This window comes from Saimiri boliviensis, chromosome 14 (genome assembly GCF_048565385.1).
Source record: "Saimiri boliviensis isolate mSaiBol1 chromosome 14, mSaiBol1.pri, whole genome shotgun sequence".
NCBI classification, from domain to species: Eukaryota; Metazoa; Chordata; class Mammalia; order Primates; family Cebidae; genus Saimiri; species Saimiri boliviensis.
The window spans coordinates 75,094,017-75,111,415 of NC_133462.1; the positions used below are offsets into that span (position 1 = coordinate 75,094,017).

Genomic DNA, 17,399 nt, shown 5'->3' on the forward strand with positions numbered 1-17,399 from the left:
TACTGTGATCCATATCATATGATTTTTTTTAACTACAAAAGCTGTCCTTGGAATGTAAAAGGGTTTTTATAGAAGATTTCAAAATAGCATTTCACAGGCAATACATATTTTCTTCTCCCTTTCACCCACTTAAACATATCTCTATCCTAATATGAACAGTTTCCTAGGATGACAAAAATAGTTCATACACATAGGAGTGAGTTTACCTAGACAAATATCTAAGAATTTAGCAATAAAAAATTATTTATATTTTGGAAAAATGTTAAAGAAATATAACTTTGGCTTTCCATTAACCTAAGTTCAAGAACTCAAGTTTCCTTACCCACTAAGAACATGAATACGCTCTGTATTGTATTTCAGCGGCGTCAATTCACAGCGTAGAACTTGAAGTGCCTCCAGGACCTTGCCATCCTCCAGGTATTCTAGGTACTTCTGCTGCAGCAGCAAAAACTTCATCCTCTGACATGACAGAAAGCAGCAGTCAGGGGAAAAAAGTTGATGGAAGTTTCAGAAAATGTTTGTGCCTAAACAGAACAGTAGAAACCATTCTACTATGTCCTTTGAAACAACTTTTTATAAAGCTTCAAGATGACTCTAAATAGTTTAGTTGAGCCACAGTAGATTAAATGTGACTTTGCTCAATTCCACATCTTAATAAAACTCTGAACAAATAATCTCAAATCAGACTAGATCATTAGTGACCATCAGATCAGCCTTGGAAAAAATAAATTCTCCTCACAAAGCAATCTCCTAGAATTTATTTCTTGTGTAAAAATTTAGAACTATCCCAAGTCCTCAAAATCTGCTTTTTAAGAAGTATGACTTTATAACTGGGGCACTGGGGGCTTCTGTGCAATAAGTTTTGAAAAGATTAAAGAAAAAACCAGTTAGCAAATAACTATTCAGGTCTCAGTGTGAAAGAGGGACTAAGCAGACCAGAAAGTAGAACTAGATACACTCAGGAGAAGTTGGAAAGTGTTCGTATTTTGGCTTATCAAAAGTTAAGAGCTGTCCAACAAACGGACTACAAGTTGGTGTGCAAAATATTGAGTTTCCTATGACTAAAGTGGACAAGCGTTAAGTTTGACGGACTTAACTCTCTTCCAGGCAGCTATTAAGGGATGCCTACATTAGATGATTGAATTTAAAGGTTTCTAAAAAAAAAAATCAGTATTTGTACTTGTATATACAATGGTAAAACTCTCAAGTCCACTTAAAATTAAAACTTAAAGTACATTTTTTTCTACTTCATAAGATGCTTCTTTTTCTTTTTTTGAGACAGAGTCTCACTCTGTGGCCCAGGCTGGAGTGCAGTGGCATGATCTTGGCTTACTGCAACCTCCACCTCTTGAGTTCACGCGATTCTCCTGCCTCAGCTTCCCAAGAAGCTGGGATTACAGATGCGCGCCACCACACCCAGCTAATGTTTGTATTTTTAGTAGAGATGGGGTTTCACCATGTTGGCCAGGCTGATCTCGAACTCCTGACTTCAAGTGATCTGCCCGCCTTGGCCTCCCAAAATGCTGGGATTACAGGCATGAGCCACCATGCCTAGCCCAAGACGCTTACTTTAAAACCATAAAAAAATACACTGCTGTCATGAAATGTTGTGGAGAAATTACCATTTATTTGCAGAATTAACAGTATAATAAACTTTGCTACAAGATTTCCTATCAAGGAGTATTTAGGAGAGAGATATGAACTTCAAGCTTACAACAGTGGTTTCTAGAGAAAGTAAGCAATAATAAACCCTCTTATATAAGTTAGGCAAGTATTAAATACATCCTTTATAAGATACATTGGTTATGCTTGATACAAATCTCATTTTAAATATATGACTAAGGAACAGAAAAAAATTCAAACTGAGACACTCCTCTAACTCTAGGAAAATTACACTTACCAAATTTTACACATACAATTAGAATAACTAATGAATGTTTCAGAAATATATTAATTACCAAGACGCCCTGAAAAGTACATTGCTGTACACGTGGCCTACAGTTAACCTTTCTATGTTAAATGAAAAAAACTTCTGACATTGATCAGATCACAGAAACCAAAACCTAAACAAGGAAAAAAAAAAAATCTAAAAATCAAAGCGTTCTATATTTGAAGTTATTCTGGATATCTGCACCATTTTAGCTTCCGGAAAAAAAATGCAACTATGAAATGAAAACCTTATATATTTTCATTTATCAATATACTATTAAAAGCTTAATTCTATTTTGTGATATTTTAAAAATTCAAACTTGAAAATCATACTCAGTTGCAGAACTTTTTCATTTAAATGCCACATGGAACTGACCAGAGCATGTGATGTAATTTCTTCACTAAATTTTCTTAGTAATTGGGAATTGAGGGACTTAAAAAAAATGTTCAGGGTAAGTTTTTAAATTTACTTAATATGTATGTATTTTTTATTATTAATCATTGGGCCCTATGTCCACCCCCACCTGACTCCACTGTGTGTAGGGACAGTGCCCATAGTGCTGTTTCCCCACCAAGATCTTGATAGAACATGTTACTCTCTTTCTATGGGGCAGAGGTGGGGCAGGAGAGCAGAGAAAGGCAGACTAAAATTTTGAGAGAAGCCAATATAAACACATATTTCTGTATATACAGGGAGTGCTATAAAAGTAGCAAAAGAGTATTGCTCTGAGTCATTTTATCCAGATTAAAACCAAGAATATCCTCCAACAGATATAAAATCCTGATAACGGTGCATGACAATTAACATGCTGCTGGCCAAGCACAACTAGATTCGGTTGAGAGAAAATGTTTATTCTCCAAAATAATCAGTTGATGTATTTGACACATATGATAAGGGTGGGGAGTTAATATTGCATTTTCCTTCCCAAAATTTAAAGCACAAAAATGTAAATATAACCTCCAGAAAGCAAAGACCTTTAAATTAATTAAAAAATAATGTTAAATATTGACTGAAAACATTGTAAAAATCAGACAAAAATTAAAGCTTGCTGAGATGGGGACAGGGCTCTATTAATGTTTATGTTTTTAAAAAAAATCTTGAAGAAATAAAGAAAAAAAAGGTTAGGAAAATAAACTCTCCGTCTTTCTCCAACTCCCAACTAGATCTCTTAAGAGATTATTTTTGGTTTCTAATGATTTTTCCACCATCTCTGGGCCCAGCAGGATTTCCTTCTCCATTTTAATACTTAATAAAAATCTGAAATTGTTAAGTGACTAAGATAGTTTGAATGATAGTTTCACATTGTAAATTCTGCTGTTGCTCCCCTAGCCCACCCAATACTAAATTGCTTTATCACTTCCTTTGCTCCCATATTATTAAATTGAGCTCAACATGAAAGAAAAACCCAGAAATTATGATACTCAGAAAGTGTGGTTCTCAAGGGCAGCCTCCTAGATAATTCAGTAGTGGTTCTAACTCTGGAGTAAGGTCATAACCAAATCTTACCAATTAAATCATGATTCAGAGAAAAGGGGAAATAAATTATATCCAAATTTGGCTCTCAAAACTCCTCCTTATTTGACTTTAAAATATATTAGTTAATTATAGATGCCAATTTTTGTTAAGCATATTTCGATTACATTAAAAAATAAAGAACGGGCCGGGCGCGGTGGCTCAAGCCTGTAATCCCAGCACTTTGGGAGGCTGAGGCGGGTGGATCACGAGGTCGAGAGATCGAGACCATTCTGGTCAACATAGTGAAACCCCGTCTCTACTAAAAATACAAAAAATTAGCTGGGCGTGGTGGCACGAGCCTGTAATCCCAGCTACTCAGGAGGCTGAGGCAGGAGAATTGCCTGAACCCAGGAGGCGGAGGTTGCGGTGAGCAGAGATGGCGCCATTGCACTCCAGCCTGGGTAACAAGAGTGAAACTCCGTCTCAAAAATAAAATAAAATAAAATAAAAAAAATAACCAAATATTTCTAGACATATAAAAGTTTTCTATTAGCGGTCTCGTATACTCATCCAAATTGCCCAGAAATGGCTAAGTATATTTGAACCCAAACTAAAAAATGCTGGTTTGGCCTGGCGTGGTGGCTCATACCTGTGATCCCAGCACTCTGGAAGGCCAAGGCAGGTGGATCGCCTGAGGTCAGGAGTTTGAGACCAGCCTGGCCAACATGGTGAAACCCATCTCTACCAAAAAAAAAAAAAAAAAAAAAAGCCAGGCATGGTGGTGGACACCTTGGTAGGCTGAGGCAGGAGAATCTCTTGAACCCAGAAAGTGGAGGTTGCAGTGAGCCAAGATAGCACCATTGCACTCCAGCCTGGACAACAACAATAAAACTCCGTCTTAAAAAAAAAAAAAAATGCTGATTCATGAGAGCAACTTCTGCTATTCCTAGTACCATCTGACTGGAAACCATTTAAAAATAAAAGTAGGTTGGCCAGGTGTGGTGGCTCATGCCTGTAATTCTAGCATTTAGGGAGTCTGAGGTGGGTGGATCACGAGGTCAGGAGTTTGAGACCAGCCTGGCCAATACGGTGAAACCCCATCTCTACTAAAAACACAAAAATTATTTGCGCATGGTGGCATGTGCTTGTAGTTCCAACTACTCAGGAGGCTGAGGCAGAAGAATTGCTTGAACCCAGGAGGCGGAGGTTGCAGTAAGCCGCTATCACGCTACTGAACTCCAGCCTGGGTGACAGAGTAAGACTGCGCCTCAAAAAAAGAAAACAAAAACAAAAACAAAAACAAAAACAGGAGTAGACTGTAGGGGGAGTGGACTGGGTCAATGAAAACATTCAGGCTTAAAAAATAAAGTACAATTTTAGTCTAGTCTAAGCCATCAAATGTGTCTGGGTATACAATTAAAATAATTATGTTTAAAGAAACCCTAATAGTTATCTTCTAAGATATTATTACAAATTTAAGCTTATATTAGATTCTCTTCTTCTGGAGATGGAATGGACAAGAAGAGTAAACTTAAACACAATTTGAGAAGTGAAGAGCAACTTCAAAAAATGCTGAATCTTTAAAAGCAATTGATTCATCAATGCTTCAAAGTGAGATAAAAGTTGGAACCCCTTTCTTTGTATAAATACCTAAACAGTTTGATGGTGTGAGGCTCAGTCAGAGATTTAATCTTCATCTTTTATTAGATACTAGAATGTTCTATAGACTGAACAGGCTGTAAAAAGAAAGGATTCCTTATTATCTATAACTACCTTTCTTCAGTTTACATGTTGCTTCTAATGAAAATGCTTCTCATTAGAAAGTCATAATCAAAATCCAACACAGAACTCTAAAATTACTATAAACAAACAAGGAAAAAATAGGAAGTCTATTAAATTTTTTACTACTAAATTACAGATGTAATTTGGGTGAAGTTTATTAAAAAACAACCTCCAAGAAATCACACATATTTAAAAAATAGTCCATAGGCAAGTTCTTTATTGTCAACACATAAGTAGTGCTAACTTGCCCAATGGGAAAACAACCTTAAATCTTATTTTGGCCATCTGTCTTTATTTTAGCTCATTCAGTCAGAAGTAAAAATTTATAGAAAACTGCTCAATAAAATATACTTGGGTGTTTTTTAAAAAAATCCCAAAGACACTGATTGAGGAAACTTTATAGCTAATGCAAAATTTCCAATCCCTTTGAGTACATATGTTTCACTATTTAAACTTTTGTTTTTATTTTCAAATGTTACCATAGAATTTATTATAAGCTAATTTATCAATCATCTTATTCAACAGTTTAAAATTTTTAATATTTTAAGTATTTAACGAATAAAAATAATACACCGCATCACCAATTTAAACATATCTGTGTTTGTTCTTGCTTCTTTGCACCTTTAATTCACCAGAGCCCATTTCTCTAGAAATATATTATTGTGTAGAATATTTTTTGAAAATTCTTTTGTAGTAAGATTTCAAGAGAAAAAAACCACAAGACACTATTAAGTTTATAGAAAGAGGCAGAAAAAAGATTAATGTTTGACCCAATTTAAAAAAAATCAAAATAGTCATTTACTAATATTTAACAAACAGCTGGTTTCTCTACTTCACTTCCTTTTTGCCTTCTTTCTCTCCCCACCCCCAGACAGGAAACTGCTTCTGACAACAAATGAATCAGCTAGAAGTTAAAAAGCCAGCAGTTAGCAGCTGATTCTTCATGGTTTCCAAACTCCAGCCCTTAGAAAAAACTTCTTTCCTCTCTCCCTCACCAACATCTACTGAAGAATTAAAGCCCATAAGTCTAAAAGATTCATCAACATTTATAAAAGAGACTAACAGGTTAAACTACTAAATTGATCTTGTCAGGGAAATAAGGCCAGTAAGCAGGGCCCAATGGTCAAATCTGCATACAAACCCTCCACCAGAGTGATTATGTATTATGCAAACTTTGACACTGTCAATTCACACAACTGGAATGCAAGAATGGAAAATGGCCAGCATACCAATGGAGTTGGTTTGAATTAACTATAATTCCCAAAAATTAAAAAAAAAAAAAAAGATAATTAATGTATCACCTTAAGGCTGTATGGATATCCATATACCCAAACACATTTTTTCTTCAACCAGCACATTTAGTATTATGAGTAACAAAAGTATAATTTAACTTTAACTCTATAAATATAAAACTCCTATTAGCAGCACTGAAAGTACAAAGATCTTTCAATATATTTTTTCTGTAGAGCTCAATTTATAGTCAGTTCAAATGACACATTTACTAAGCATGATTTTAAAAATATAAAACTCATACTTTAAAACATTATATTCATCCTAGTTTACAAATTACATGAAATTTACTTTTAGGCCTCATTTTTTTAATAAGAGGCAGAAACCTAGAGTTATCAATAACCTATTAAAATAAGCATAAATGTGAAACTAAGAACAAAAGTGTATTTACCACAATTATTCCCAACAACGTTTGAGAGATTTCAAGTGCGCCTCTTACCACAATAGCATGAGGAGAATGCACTAAAGGCTTTAGTTCATTCAGGTCATTTTCTGCCTGTAAAAATTGGTATAAAAGAAAAACAGAAATGTCACAAAATGTACATGAAATATGTAATTTTAGCAGCAGTCACACAGCTCTATATGCCCTACTTTACCTTATCCCAGTCTCCTTCCATGACATGATTTCGGAATTTGGTAGCAGAAGGATGTTCTAAACGACATCCTGACTCTTGCATGAGGAGATCAACAGTCTGGCTGCAGGAGAGATACAGTGTAAAACAGACCTGACCAACTTTAGGATTTTAATCTTCCAAATAAACTCATGTCCATGAAAACAGTTGCAAAGTTTTTAAGCTAGCCTCATGATGAAGAAAAAAAATAGCTTTCATGTGCTTGGTTAAACAAACTTGATTTAAAACTGACACATTTTTTCCTAGTCAAGTTAAAAACCTTTCTTGAAATCAGAATCAATGTTAAGTTCTTCCTAGTTTGCCACTTAATGCCTCAATTTAATGTATAAAGTATAAAATTTCTAAAAATGTGCTGTAACCAACTAGTCAAATAAATGACAAACCAGGATCTACATACTACTTATGTTACATTTGAAAGATAAAAATTATTAGCTTCACACAAGGTGACAGAGACGACCCATGTCAGGTAAGAGCTTACATCCAGATACTATATTTGCATAGAAATTCTACGAGGTCAATCTTTAAAATTAAAATAAATCCAGCATCAAAAATCATTTCCTTTCTCCCTATACTAAAAATAGCAAATTTACTATGGTGTAGGTTCCAAACAGTCACGAGTTATTTCCTCCTGCTGCTGTCAGCTTGCTTCTTGTCTCAGTAATATGTTCTGTTAGCATTTATAAAATCTGTTTTCAGACTAATCCTTTTCCCTAGGGAATAAAGTGAATTCTTCCTACCACATATTTGTCTTTGAGAGTTTAAAAGATTCATCAACTGTATTTTCTTCCCTCATGTATTCTGGTATCTAAGAACCTTCATTTATCAGTCTTATATTTTTTGTGCTTATGTTTCAATGCTTTCTTATTCAGCTATATTTAATTGTTAGCTAAATAGTGCAATTATCTATCTGAAAACCAAAATACTTATGTCACTTTTAAAAAGTTCTGTTCTCCTCCCCACTTCCCCAGAAATCCATAAATGCAAAAGTACTCATCGGCTAGCCTGAGAGAGCTTATTTCAATCTACACTTTGAATGCAGGAAACTGACTACTGCTGCATCTTCCCCCCTTCATTTCATTCTGATTCTGCCTCTTGCACCTCCTTCGTCAGGCACTCCCACCAATCCTACCTTCCACCCACTTAGTTTTTCTTTGTGTATACAAAGCGGTGGTTTTTGTCCAAGCTCGCTGTCTACCTTCACCCTGTGTTAGGTATACAAGGCCACCTAAATTGTATTTGAAAACAAATGATTCACCAGATCAGATGTCCCCTTTTCAGAGGCGATCATATTCCTGGTATTAAACTGAGATTTCAGACTAGTTAGGGTTAGGCCTCATGTACACACACAAGGGCCTTTAAACAACATCAACACTGTATCTTCATTATTCCCATCAGATTTATTCAACAACCTCTTTCCAAATTATCCCAGCCCCTCCGTTCCCATAAACACTTGTAGGTGATTGTCTTTGCTGATTGGTAGTTTGCTTGGGTTGTTGTCTGCCACGGTTGGGGGTGGGGAGTTGTCCCACAAAGATGCCTCTAAGATACACTCGAAAAACAAATCCTCCAAGGTTCATTATTTCCACCAGCTCTAATCCACCCCTCCCCCAACACATACAGAGACACACTCCCGCATCTGTCTTTATTGACAGACAATTAAGCTCTGAAGGTGCGTGAGGAGGAGTCATTCTTTGGGTTTCCCCTAACCCTTCCCATCCCCTCAACCGCCTGTCTCGTCTCACAATTTGTCAGACTGATTGATTTTCCCCTATTTCCTTTCAGGTTCGCTCCTCCTCCCCGGTCGGCCTGTCTGAGCCGTCCTCCTGTGCACAGGGCCCTGCGTGCCCAGCAGTCATTCTCTTTGACCGAGCTCTTTCCAGCCCCCTCCCCCCTCCGCCCCTTCCCCTGCCCCCGCTGGAGCCTCCGTCCCTCAGTCTGTCCATCACCAGCTGCCGGTAAAGGATACTTACTTGAGCCCTAAGCCATTCAAGTGCTGTCCTATTAGCCTAATGACATCCTCATCGGACTGGGAGAGCCGCTTCTTCTTCTTGAGGCTGCTGCCCAGTTCTGGGGTGGCCAAGGAAGAGGAGGCGGCGGTGGTGGCGGAGGCAGCTGCGACGGTGGCTGAGGCTGCGGCGGCCGCCCCGCCGGGAACCCCGTTATTGACATTCAGGCTGTTGCTATTGTTGCTGGCGGCGGAGGGGGCGGAAGGCAGCAGCCCATTGGCGTGGGCCAGGTCCCCCGCGGACGACGACGACGAGGGGGACGACTCCCCGTTCTGGGCCGACAAGCAGCCGAGTTCCTGGGTCTGTCCCTGGCCCCCGCCGCCCCCTCCTCCTCCGCCGCCGCCGCCGCCACCTCCTCCTCCTCCTCCTGCCCCGTTGGCCTGCATGATGCTGCCGCTGACCAGGCTGTGGCCGCTACTTCGGTGGGGGACAGCAGCGGCGGCGGGAGGGGCAGCAGCCGGGGGGAGTCCCACCACTACCACCACGGAGGAGGAGGAGGAGGAGGAGGAGGAGGAGGAGGACGACGACGAGGACGGAGGGGAGAGGCCTGCTCTGCCTGCCGAAGCCCCGGGCTCTCCTGCTCCCTCCGCCGCCGAGGCTCGGGGTTTCTTCCGCGGGGGCGGGGAGGCTCCGCCGGTGTCCGAGTCGGAGGAGGAGGAAGCGGAGGCCAGAGTTTCCTCGCCGAGAGAGGCCGTGGTGGGAAGCCGGTGGGGCGAGGCGGGGGCCGGGGAGAGGGTCGGGGTGAGGGGGGCCGGGGAGGCGGGGAGGGGGTCAGGGTAGGAGGGTGGGGGTGAGAGGAGGGGGAGGAGGAGGAGGGGGAGAAGGAGGATCCGGGCCCTTTCCCCCCCCCCTCCCGGAGGCAGCTCGAGGTGCGCGGCCCGGGGGTCGCGCCGGGGGGCGCCGCGGGGCGGCTGCGGGGGCGAGGGGCCCGCCGCTGGGCTGAGCCCCGGCAGTGGCGGCGGCGGCGGGCGGCAGCGGAGGCAGCTGCCGCCTCTGTCCTCGGGTCCGCTCCGCTCTGCTCCCTGGTGTGTTGATTCTTCCCCCAGCTGCTGCCTAATGGAGTCCAGGCGCTCGCGTCACAGGAAATGCCTATACTGCCCTCCTCACTCACTTCCGGTGGCAGGTATGGAACCTATAGGGGGCCTGTCACCCAGCACGTGCGCCGAGGCTGGCCCAGGGGTCAGGGGAGGGAGGCCGGCGGGCAGGCGGGGTCCGCCCCGACCCCGACCCCGACCCCGATTCCTATCTGATCCGATCCTATCCCCGGCCCAGCTCGGGCCTCTCCCCTTGCGCCCTGGCTCGGCTGGCTCAGCGAGCAGTAAGTTGTAGCCGCCCTCCGAGGCCCGGCGTGCACGGGATGGTAGAGCTGGCGTGGTGCGTGTGTCCACCAGTGTGGCCTGGGCAAGTAAGGTGTGCGGAGAGACTGCACCTTCTCCATTAGGTGCTGAAGGTGAGGGTGGAGCAGGGGGCAAGGTTTAGTGGCAAGAACTTCCAGGTACAGGGCTGTGGTAGGTTCCTCGCTTAATGGTAACCGGGACCGAAATCGGGTTTCACAACCTCCTGTTTTAGGGTAGAAAAACTTGAATTTCCACAGCCAAGTGCCACACAGTTGCTGTACCCGGGGCCATCCCGGGAGCTTTGAGATAATGAGCCGGTGAGACTCTGCTCCACCCTGGGAAGGTGAGCTAGTCTATCGGAGAATATCTGAAGGGGACAGAAGTCACAAAAAGGCTGTGTGGTGTGCAGAGGAGGGGAGGGACTCTGCTGTTGAGGCTTCACTCTTTTTTAGCACTTGCCCAGCACCTCCTTCTCTCTTCCAGCTGCCTCTTGAGTCACTGCCCAGTTTAGGGAGCAGTAACATAAACCAAACAGTTGCCTCCAAAATATGCATTCTGAGGAGGATTCAGGCACCGATTCAGATCCAGGCTTGAAATTTTTATGTGGCATGTGACGGTTCCGTGTCATCATGACTTACCAATTTATGTAAATGCAGAAATGTGACGACAAGGAACTGGGCTGAATCTTAATCTTTGGCAAATGGTCTGCATTATCCCCAAACAATTATTTTCATGTCTGTGGTTGATAGCGTATATACTCGATATGTACAAACATTTTCTCAGAAATTTAAAGTCTTTTTCTGAAGTAATTTTCCTGTGGGGAGGGGAAAAAAAACACCATAGATTCTAATGAATACATTATGCATATCTGATACACTAATTCAGTTATACTAATAACTGAAAGTAATTTTGAGACCTTTGGAGACAGTCCTTTTTAAATTTGGAAATACAATAAGAAATGATGCTGATGATAAATTAGTAAAGAATCCTGAGCTTTATGGATCCTCAGACAGGAAGAAGGAAGAAGAAGGGCAATGCAGGATCTTACAGGGCTTTGGTTTTGTAGTTCTTACTGCTTAAATATGCTTCCAGGTGGCAGCTGTAATTGAAAGGTGACTCACATACAGTGTTTATATTCACCTGAGGCAGACCTGAGTTCTAGTTGAGGTTCGTAGGGCTCAGTCATTGTATCCAGCAGAGCCTGAATTACTAGATAGTTAACACCTTCAGAGAGCCCTGTTCGTATATTAACTTTAGACAACCTTATTATTAAAAGTGTTGTTTAGGCAAAATTTAATTTTTGCAAAATGGTTTATAATAATTTATTAGGCCCGTGGCATCATTGAAGAGTTGCTTCTGAATAAAGTCTGTAGGTTTTATAAAGGAAATCAGTCACATAGTGGCAGCTACAGACAAAGCTCACACTTTATTAACAAAAGTAAAATGATGAAAAAGAAATTGGACTCCATTGTTACCTAAACTCAATATGTATATTCCAGTTTTTCTACTGTTTTAAGTAACCAAGACTGCTCATGTTAGAATTCGGAATTTATGATGTCCATTACAGAACATTTTTCTCTGTACTAAAACACAGCTTGAGAATCTGCTGTCTGAACTCTTGGTTTTTAGGTCTTTCTAGAACCAAGTTTCAGGTCTATGTGCAGATGAATAATTCTGAAATACTACACACTGAGTGTGAGGAACCTTCAGGAACACCACATTATGGAATAAAATCCAAATTCTTTCTTTCTCACCACAGGTTGGTTTCAGTCTTTCTTTTTGGCTTCATTTCTTATTGCTCCTCTTCAGGGACCCATCCGCTATCCCCCAAATATTCTGGCTCATTTCTTCTTCAGAGTCTTTGACTACACTCTCCATCTTTTATTCACCTGTCTGATTCCAGTCAGTCTTTCAAGACTCAGCTCATTTCAAACCTCTTCAGGGGAGCCTTTCCTGACTTCCACCCTTCCAGCCATCATTGTGAGTGTCATTTATTAGGCTCCTCAATTGCAAAGGCTGCTTGTGATGTAACTTGCTAAGACCCCTTCTTCAGGTCATCAGAGAGAAGCCTTTCTAGACCTCTGTCCCCTGATTTACCTTCCCCTTTTCACCCTCCTCCTAAAAAAGACTAAGATGGGTTTAGGAAAAAGAAATCAAGTGTGTATTTTGATACTTGATTCATTTGTATTTGTTTCTGTACTGTTTTAACAGGTCTCTATTTGACCAATCCTGTGCTAGGTTCTAAATAATAGGTAACTTCTTGTCCTTGAAATAGCAAGCAAGGCTTTTTCACGTCTCACCTTTTGTCAGGGATGCTGTAGCATCAAGTATAGAGTAGGTCGTTGAATAATTGACCTCTAGGCCTTTTTAACTCTAAGAGGTCTGTGAATTGTATGAGATTCCCAACTAATGTATAAATTCCTTGAGGCATGATCTGTGTAACGTCCATCTAAGCCAGCATTTTTCAGCTTTTGGGTTGTGACCCATTTGTAAGTCATGAAATCCATTTAGTGGGCCATAATTTGTATTTAAAAAAATAAGGTGGCAAAGTATAAAAGCATAGAAGATATCCAAGTGAATCACTCAAAAGAGGGGTGATTCTTTTTTTTTTTTTTTTTTTTTTTTTTTTTTTTTTGAGACGGAGTTTCGCTCTTGTTACCCAGGCTGGAGTGCAATGGCGCGATCTCGGCTCACCGCAACCTCCGCCTCCTGGGTTCAGGCAATTCTCCTGCCTCAGCCTCCTGAGTAGCTGGGATTACAGGCACGCACCACCATGCCCAGCTAATTTTTTGTATTTTTAGTAGAGACGGGGTTTCACCATGTTGACCAGGATGGTCTCGATCTCTTGACCTCGTGATCCACCCACCTCGGCCTCCCAAAGTGCTGGGATTACAGGCTTGAGCCACCGCGCCCGGCCAAAAGGGGTGATTCTTTTGTGAAATTTTTGTTTTAATGATGGACACACATCTGTGCTTTACAAAGTAAAATATATTTCTTCTGTTGGCCATTGTCAAAAAAGTTTGAAAAACATTCATGTAAGGCAGTCCAGACTAGACTAGAAGGCACCTCAAGAAATAGGTGTTGGGTGTATAAATGATAAATCTAGTACTGCCCATGGCAACGGCTTTTTTATTTTTATTTTTTTAATACAGACGCAGTCTCTCTGTTGCCTAGGCTAGGCTGGTCTCAAATTCCTGAGCTCAAGCGATCCTCCAGCCTTGGCCTCCCAAAGGGTTAGGATTACAGGTGTGAGCCACGACACCTGACCCCAAAACAACATCTTAACTGTAAAAATTAAACTCTATCATATTTTTAAAAGCTGAGATAGTATAAGTGTTTATAATGAAACGTAAAAGCAATATTTCTCACAAGTCTTTGTAACTAGTAGAGATTACAGTTCTGTCAAGATTCAAGTTTGGTATATCAATTTTGTGCTTAGCAACACTGGTATTTGATTTGTTAAATTTTTGTTAGGAAGAGGTAGTTTTCAGATCTCAGGTGTCTTTCGGAAGGAATATTTTTATATTTATGTCTCCAGCTTCATTCCTAGCTTTTCTTTGGGATGCTAAAGTTGTCCATCTGGACTTGGGCCTGTGTGGGATTGGAGAATTCAGGAGAGCACTGTTCTTGAGTCGGAACAGTTCGTCAGCTGATTGACTTGAGGCAAGTCATTTACCTTTCTTTCTTTCTTTTTTTTTTTTTTTTTAATTTTATAAAGACGGAGTTTCACCATGTTGGTCAGGCTGGTCTTGAACTCCCGACCTCAGGTGATCCGCCTGCCTTGGCCTCCAAAGTGCTTGGATTACAGGTGTGAGCCACTGTGCCCGGCCAAGTCATTTAACTTTCACAGACTCTCAGGCATGTCACGTTTAAGTGGGGATAATGACATTGGCCTACCTGCCTGCTAGAGTTGATGTGTGGGTCATGAGATAATGAATATAACAAATATTTGGATAAGTACTATGTTGAAATATTTTAAAATAAAATTTAAATTCCTCATCATTTAGAAAGGATTTGAGGCAGGTAAATGCAGAAGTATAAGATGGTTTTTTGGTTATTATTATTTCTGAACTGTGACTCTGTAGTCACTTTCTTACTCAGCCCTGCCACTTAGCTGCATTCCTCTGTAGCTCTGGGCAGACGACTCTGAAAACTGCTTCATATTGGTCTTCCATGGGCAGGTGAAGGGCACAGTCATCTGGCAGTTTTACCTGCTGTTCTATGCGTGTCTCTCCAGAGCTTGCTTATTTTCCCCTTCTGCAAACATTCCGTTCATGCCATGGGCATTCAGTACACTCCTGTAAGCAAGGGTAGGGGTGGCACACCAGGTGGATTTAAGTGCAAAGACAGGACTACTACTTTGCCACAGGCGCCTTTACAGCCAGCAGTGAACAGTTAGACATATTCACCTTCCTCTCAGCGGAAAACAGTCCTCTTCTCAGTAGCATCTCATGTTCTTAAGACCCTTTTGGTATAAATAACAATGTCGCAGGAAATTTCCTGAAGGAACTGAAATGAACCATAGAAATGAGATTGTTCTTTCCCTGCCACACAGCTGGGATAGACTGCTTAGAGTAGTTTGTACTTGCAGCAATGACTGCAGTAGGATCGTATCTAAAAAAAAATTTAACACTCAGCTTTGGTTACAAAGATAGTCACTGGAGCATTATTTTATTTTATTTTATTTATTTGAGATGGAGTCTTGCTCTGTTGCCAGGCTGGAGTGCAGTGGCGCAATCTCAGCTCACTGCAACCTCTGCCTTCTGGGTTCAAGTGATTCTCCTGCCTCAGCCTCCTGAGTAGCTGAGACTACAGGTGCATGCCACCACACCCAGCTAATTTTTGCACTTTTATAAGAGACAGGGTTTCACCATGTTGGCCAGGATGATCTCCATCTCTTGACCTCATGATCCACCTGCCTCAGCCTCCCAAAGTGTTGGGATTACAGGCGTGAGTCGCTGCACCTGGCTGCATTATTATTATTATTATTTATTTTGAGTCAGGGTCTTGCTCTGTTGTCCAGGCTGGAGTACAGTGATGCAGTCAGTCATGGCTCACTGCAGCCTCAAACCTCTAAAGTTCAAGTGATCCTTCCACCCCAGCCTCCAGAGTAACTGGAACTGCAGGTGCACTACATCTGGCTAATTTTTTATTTTTTGTAGAGACAGGATCACCCTATGTTGCCAAGGCTGATCTTGAACTTCTGGACCCAAGCAGTCCTCCTACCTTTGCCTCCCAAAGTGCTGGAATTAAAGACATGAGCAGCCGCTTCTGGCCTGAAGCATTAAGAGCAAAAAGGCGCCGGGCGCGGTGGCTCAAGCCTGTAATCCCAGCACTTTGGGAGGCCGAGGCGGGTGGATCACGAGGTCGAGAGATCGAGACCATCCTGGTCAACATGGTGAAACCCTGTCTCTACTAAAAAGTGCAAAAAATTAGCTGGGCATGGTGGCACGTGCCTGTAATCCCAGCTACTCAGGAGGCTGAGGCAGGAGAATTGCCTGAGCCCAGGAGGCGGAGGTTGCAGTGAGCCGAGATCGCGCCATTGCACTCCAGCCTGGGTAACAAGGGCGAAACTCCGTCTCAAAAAAAAAAAAAAAAAGCAAAAAGAAAGTGGTAATCATCATTTGCTGATATAGACATAGTACCAAGATATTAAGTGAATAATGCATGTTACAAAATAGTGTGCATAATATGATTCATTTTGGTAAATAAATGTATGTATATATGCACATATTGTTTTCTTTGGTAGAAAAGAAAAGCATAAACTGGTTTCTCTTTGGTGGATGGAGTGGGGTAGTGAGAGAAGTTCTTATTTTTTCCATTTAATACTTCTCCTTAGTGTTTGAATTTTACAGCTGTATATAGTGTTAAGTATTTCTAAAAAGTGCCAAGGGGTTATTTGGGTTGTGAGATTGTATATAATTTTTCTTTCTTTCTTTTTATTTAATGTTATGCTTCTAAAGCACTCATGTTTTTAAAAGAACACTCAAAAAACATCAAAATGCTCATAATAAAAACATGCCAGATAAACATGCCATAATAAAAACATGCCAGATAAAGCAGTGCTATTAAGTGTATTTGACAGTAAGTATTTGTTTTTCTAAAATCTCCTTCTCATTACCCATACCTCTTATATTCTCAGACTGCCATCTCTGCACACACACACCCCATTACTCATTTGGTTAAATTCATCTGGGGAATAAAGGGCAAAAAGACATTCCTATTTATTAACTTTGAAAAGTAGATAAATAATTAATAGCCCAGGAGTCCCTGCATAGACTCTAGACAACAGGCCCTTTGGGCAGTCTTCCTTCTTCTCAGTTTCAAATGTGTTGTTCATCCCTCTGGCCTTATGATAATCATAATAATCAATGGTAAAACACAATTATGACTGTTAACAAATTCTAATTATCATAAGAAAATGTTCCTCAATATGTATATCCATCCTTTATAGAGATAATGGACCAATAACGAGGCACTTAAAACTGAAAGATTTTAAACTGTAGATTATTCATAAAATTTAAAAAATTGTTGAAGGGGTCTTAAGACTTCTAAAGTTTATTATTATTTTTAAAAGTTGTGCTCTTTACTAAATAATACTAAATGTATAGGCAAACATGAAATATTATAATAGCCTAAATTTTAAAAAATTTGTGGAATGAAAGACCATGAATGCCAGTCATTAACAAAAGAACAAAACAATAACTCTTAGCTTCTTGTGGCTAGTGGAGGGGTGCTTGGCAAACTCAGGACTGACAGTTTGAGAGATCTGTTGATTCCCTTAAATTTTTTTTTTTTTTTTTTTTTTGTGAGATAGGGTCTTCCTTTGTCACTCATGCTGGAGGGTGGTGGCATGATCATGGTTCGCTGCACCCTTGACTGTCTGGGCTCAAGCAGTCCTCCCATGTCAACCTTCTGAGTAGCTGGGAACAGAGGCATACAGTACCACACCTGGCTAAGTTTTTAT

At 40.9% G+C, this 17,399-nt stretch overlaps 2 protein-coding genes across 10 annotated transcripts in view; one reads left to right on the plus strand and one right to left on the minus strand.

Annotated features, from left to right (window-relative positions):
* WDR26 (WD repeat domain 26) overlaps positions 1–9,907 on the minus strand; it is a 47,056-nt gene extending 37,149 nt beyond the window's left edge. The window contains exons 1-4 of one of the 2 annotated variants that reach the window (XM_003930309.4): positions 9,060–9,907; positions 7,054–7,153; positions 6,897–6,953; positions 323–459 (exon numbers count right to left, since the gene is read on the minus strand). In XM_003930309.4, coding sequence (XP_003930358.3) covers positions 323–459; positions 6,897–6,953; positions 7,054–7,153; positions 9,060–9,481 — 716 coding nt within the window. In that variant the 5' untranslated portion in view covers positions 9,482–9,907. Of the gene's footprint in view, positions 1–322; positions 460–6,848; positions 6,954–7,053; positions 7,154–9,059 lie in introns of both variants that reach the window. The other variant, XM_074385246.1, reaches the window with a different exon arrangement.
* The window catches only part of CNIH3 (cornichon family AMPA receptor auxiliary protein 3), a 291,872-nt gene continuing 284,335 nt past the window's right edge, over positions 9,863–17,399 (plus strand). For 4 of the 8 annotated variants that reach the window (XM_074385247.1, XM_039464193.2, XM_074385249.1 and 1 more), the window contains exon 1: positions 10,227–10,775. Coding sequence is in view for 1 of the 8 variants with exons in the window: in XM_039464191.2 (XP_039320125.1) it covers positions 10,181–10,218 (38 nt within the window). In the remaining 7 variants the exon portion in view is untranslated. The other 4 variants (XM_074385251.1, XM_039464191.2, XM_074385248.1 and 1 more) reach the window with 2 other exon arrangements.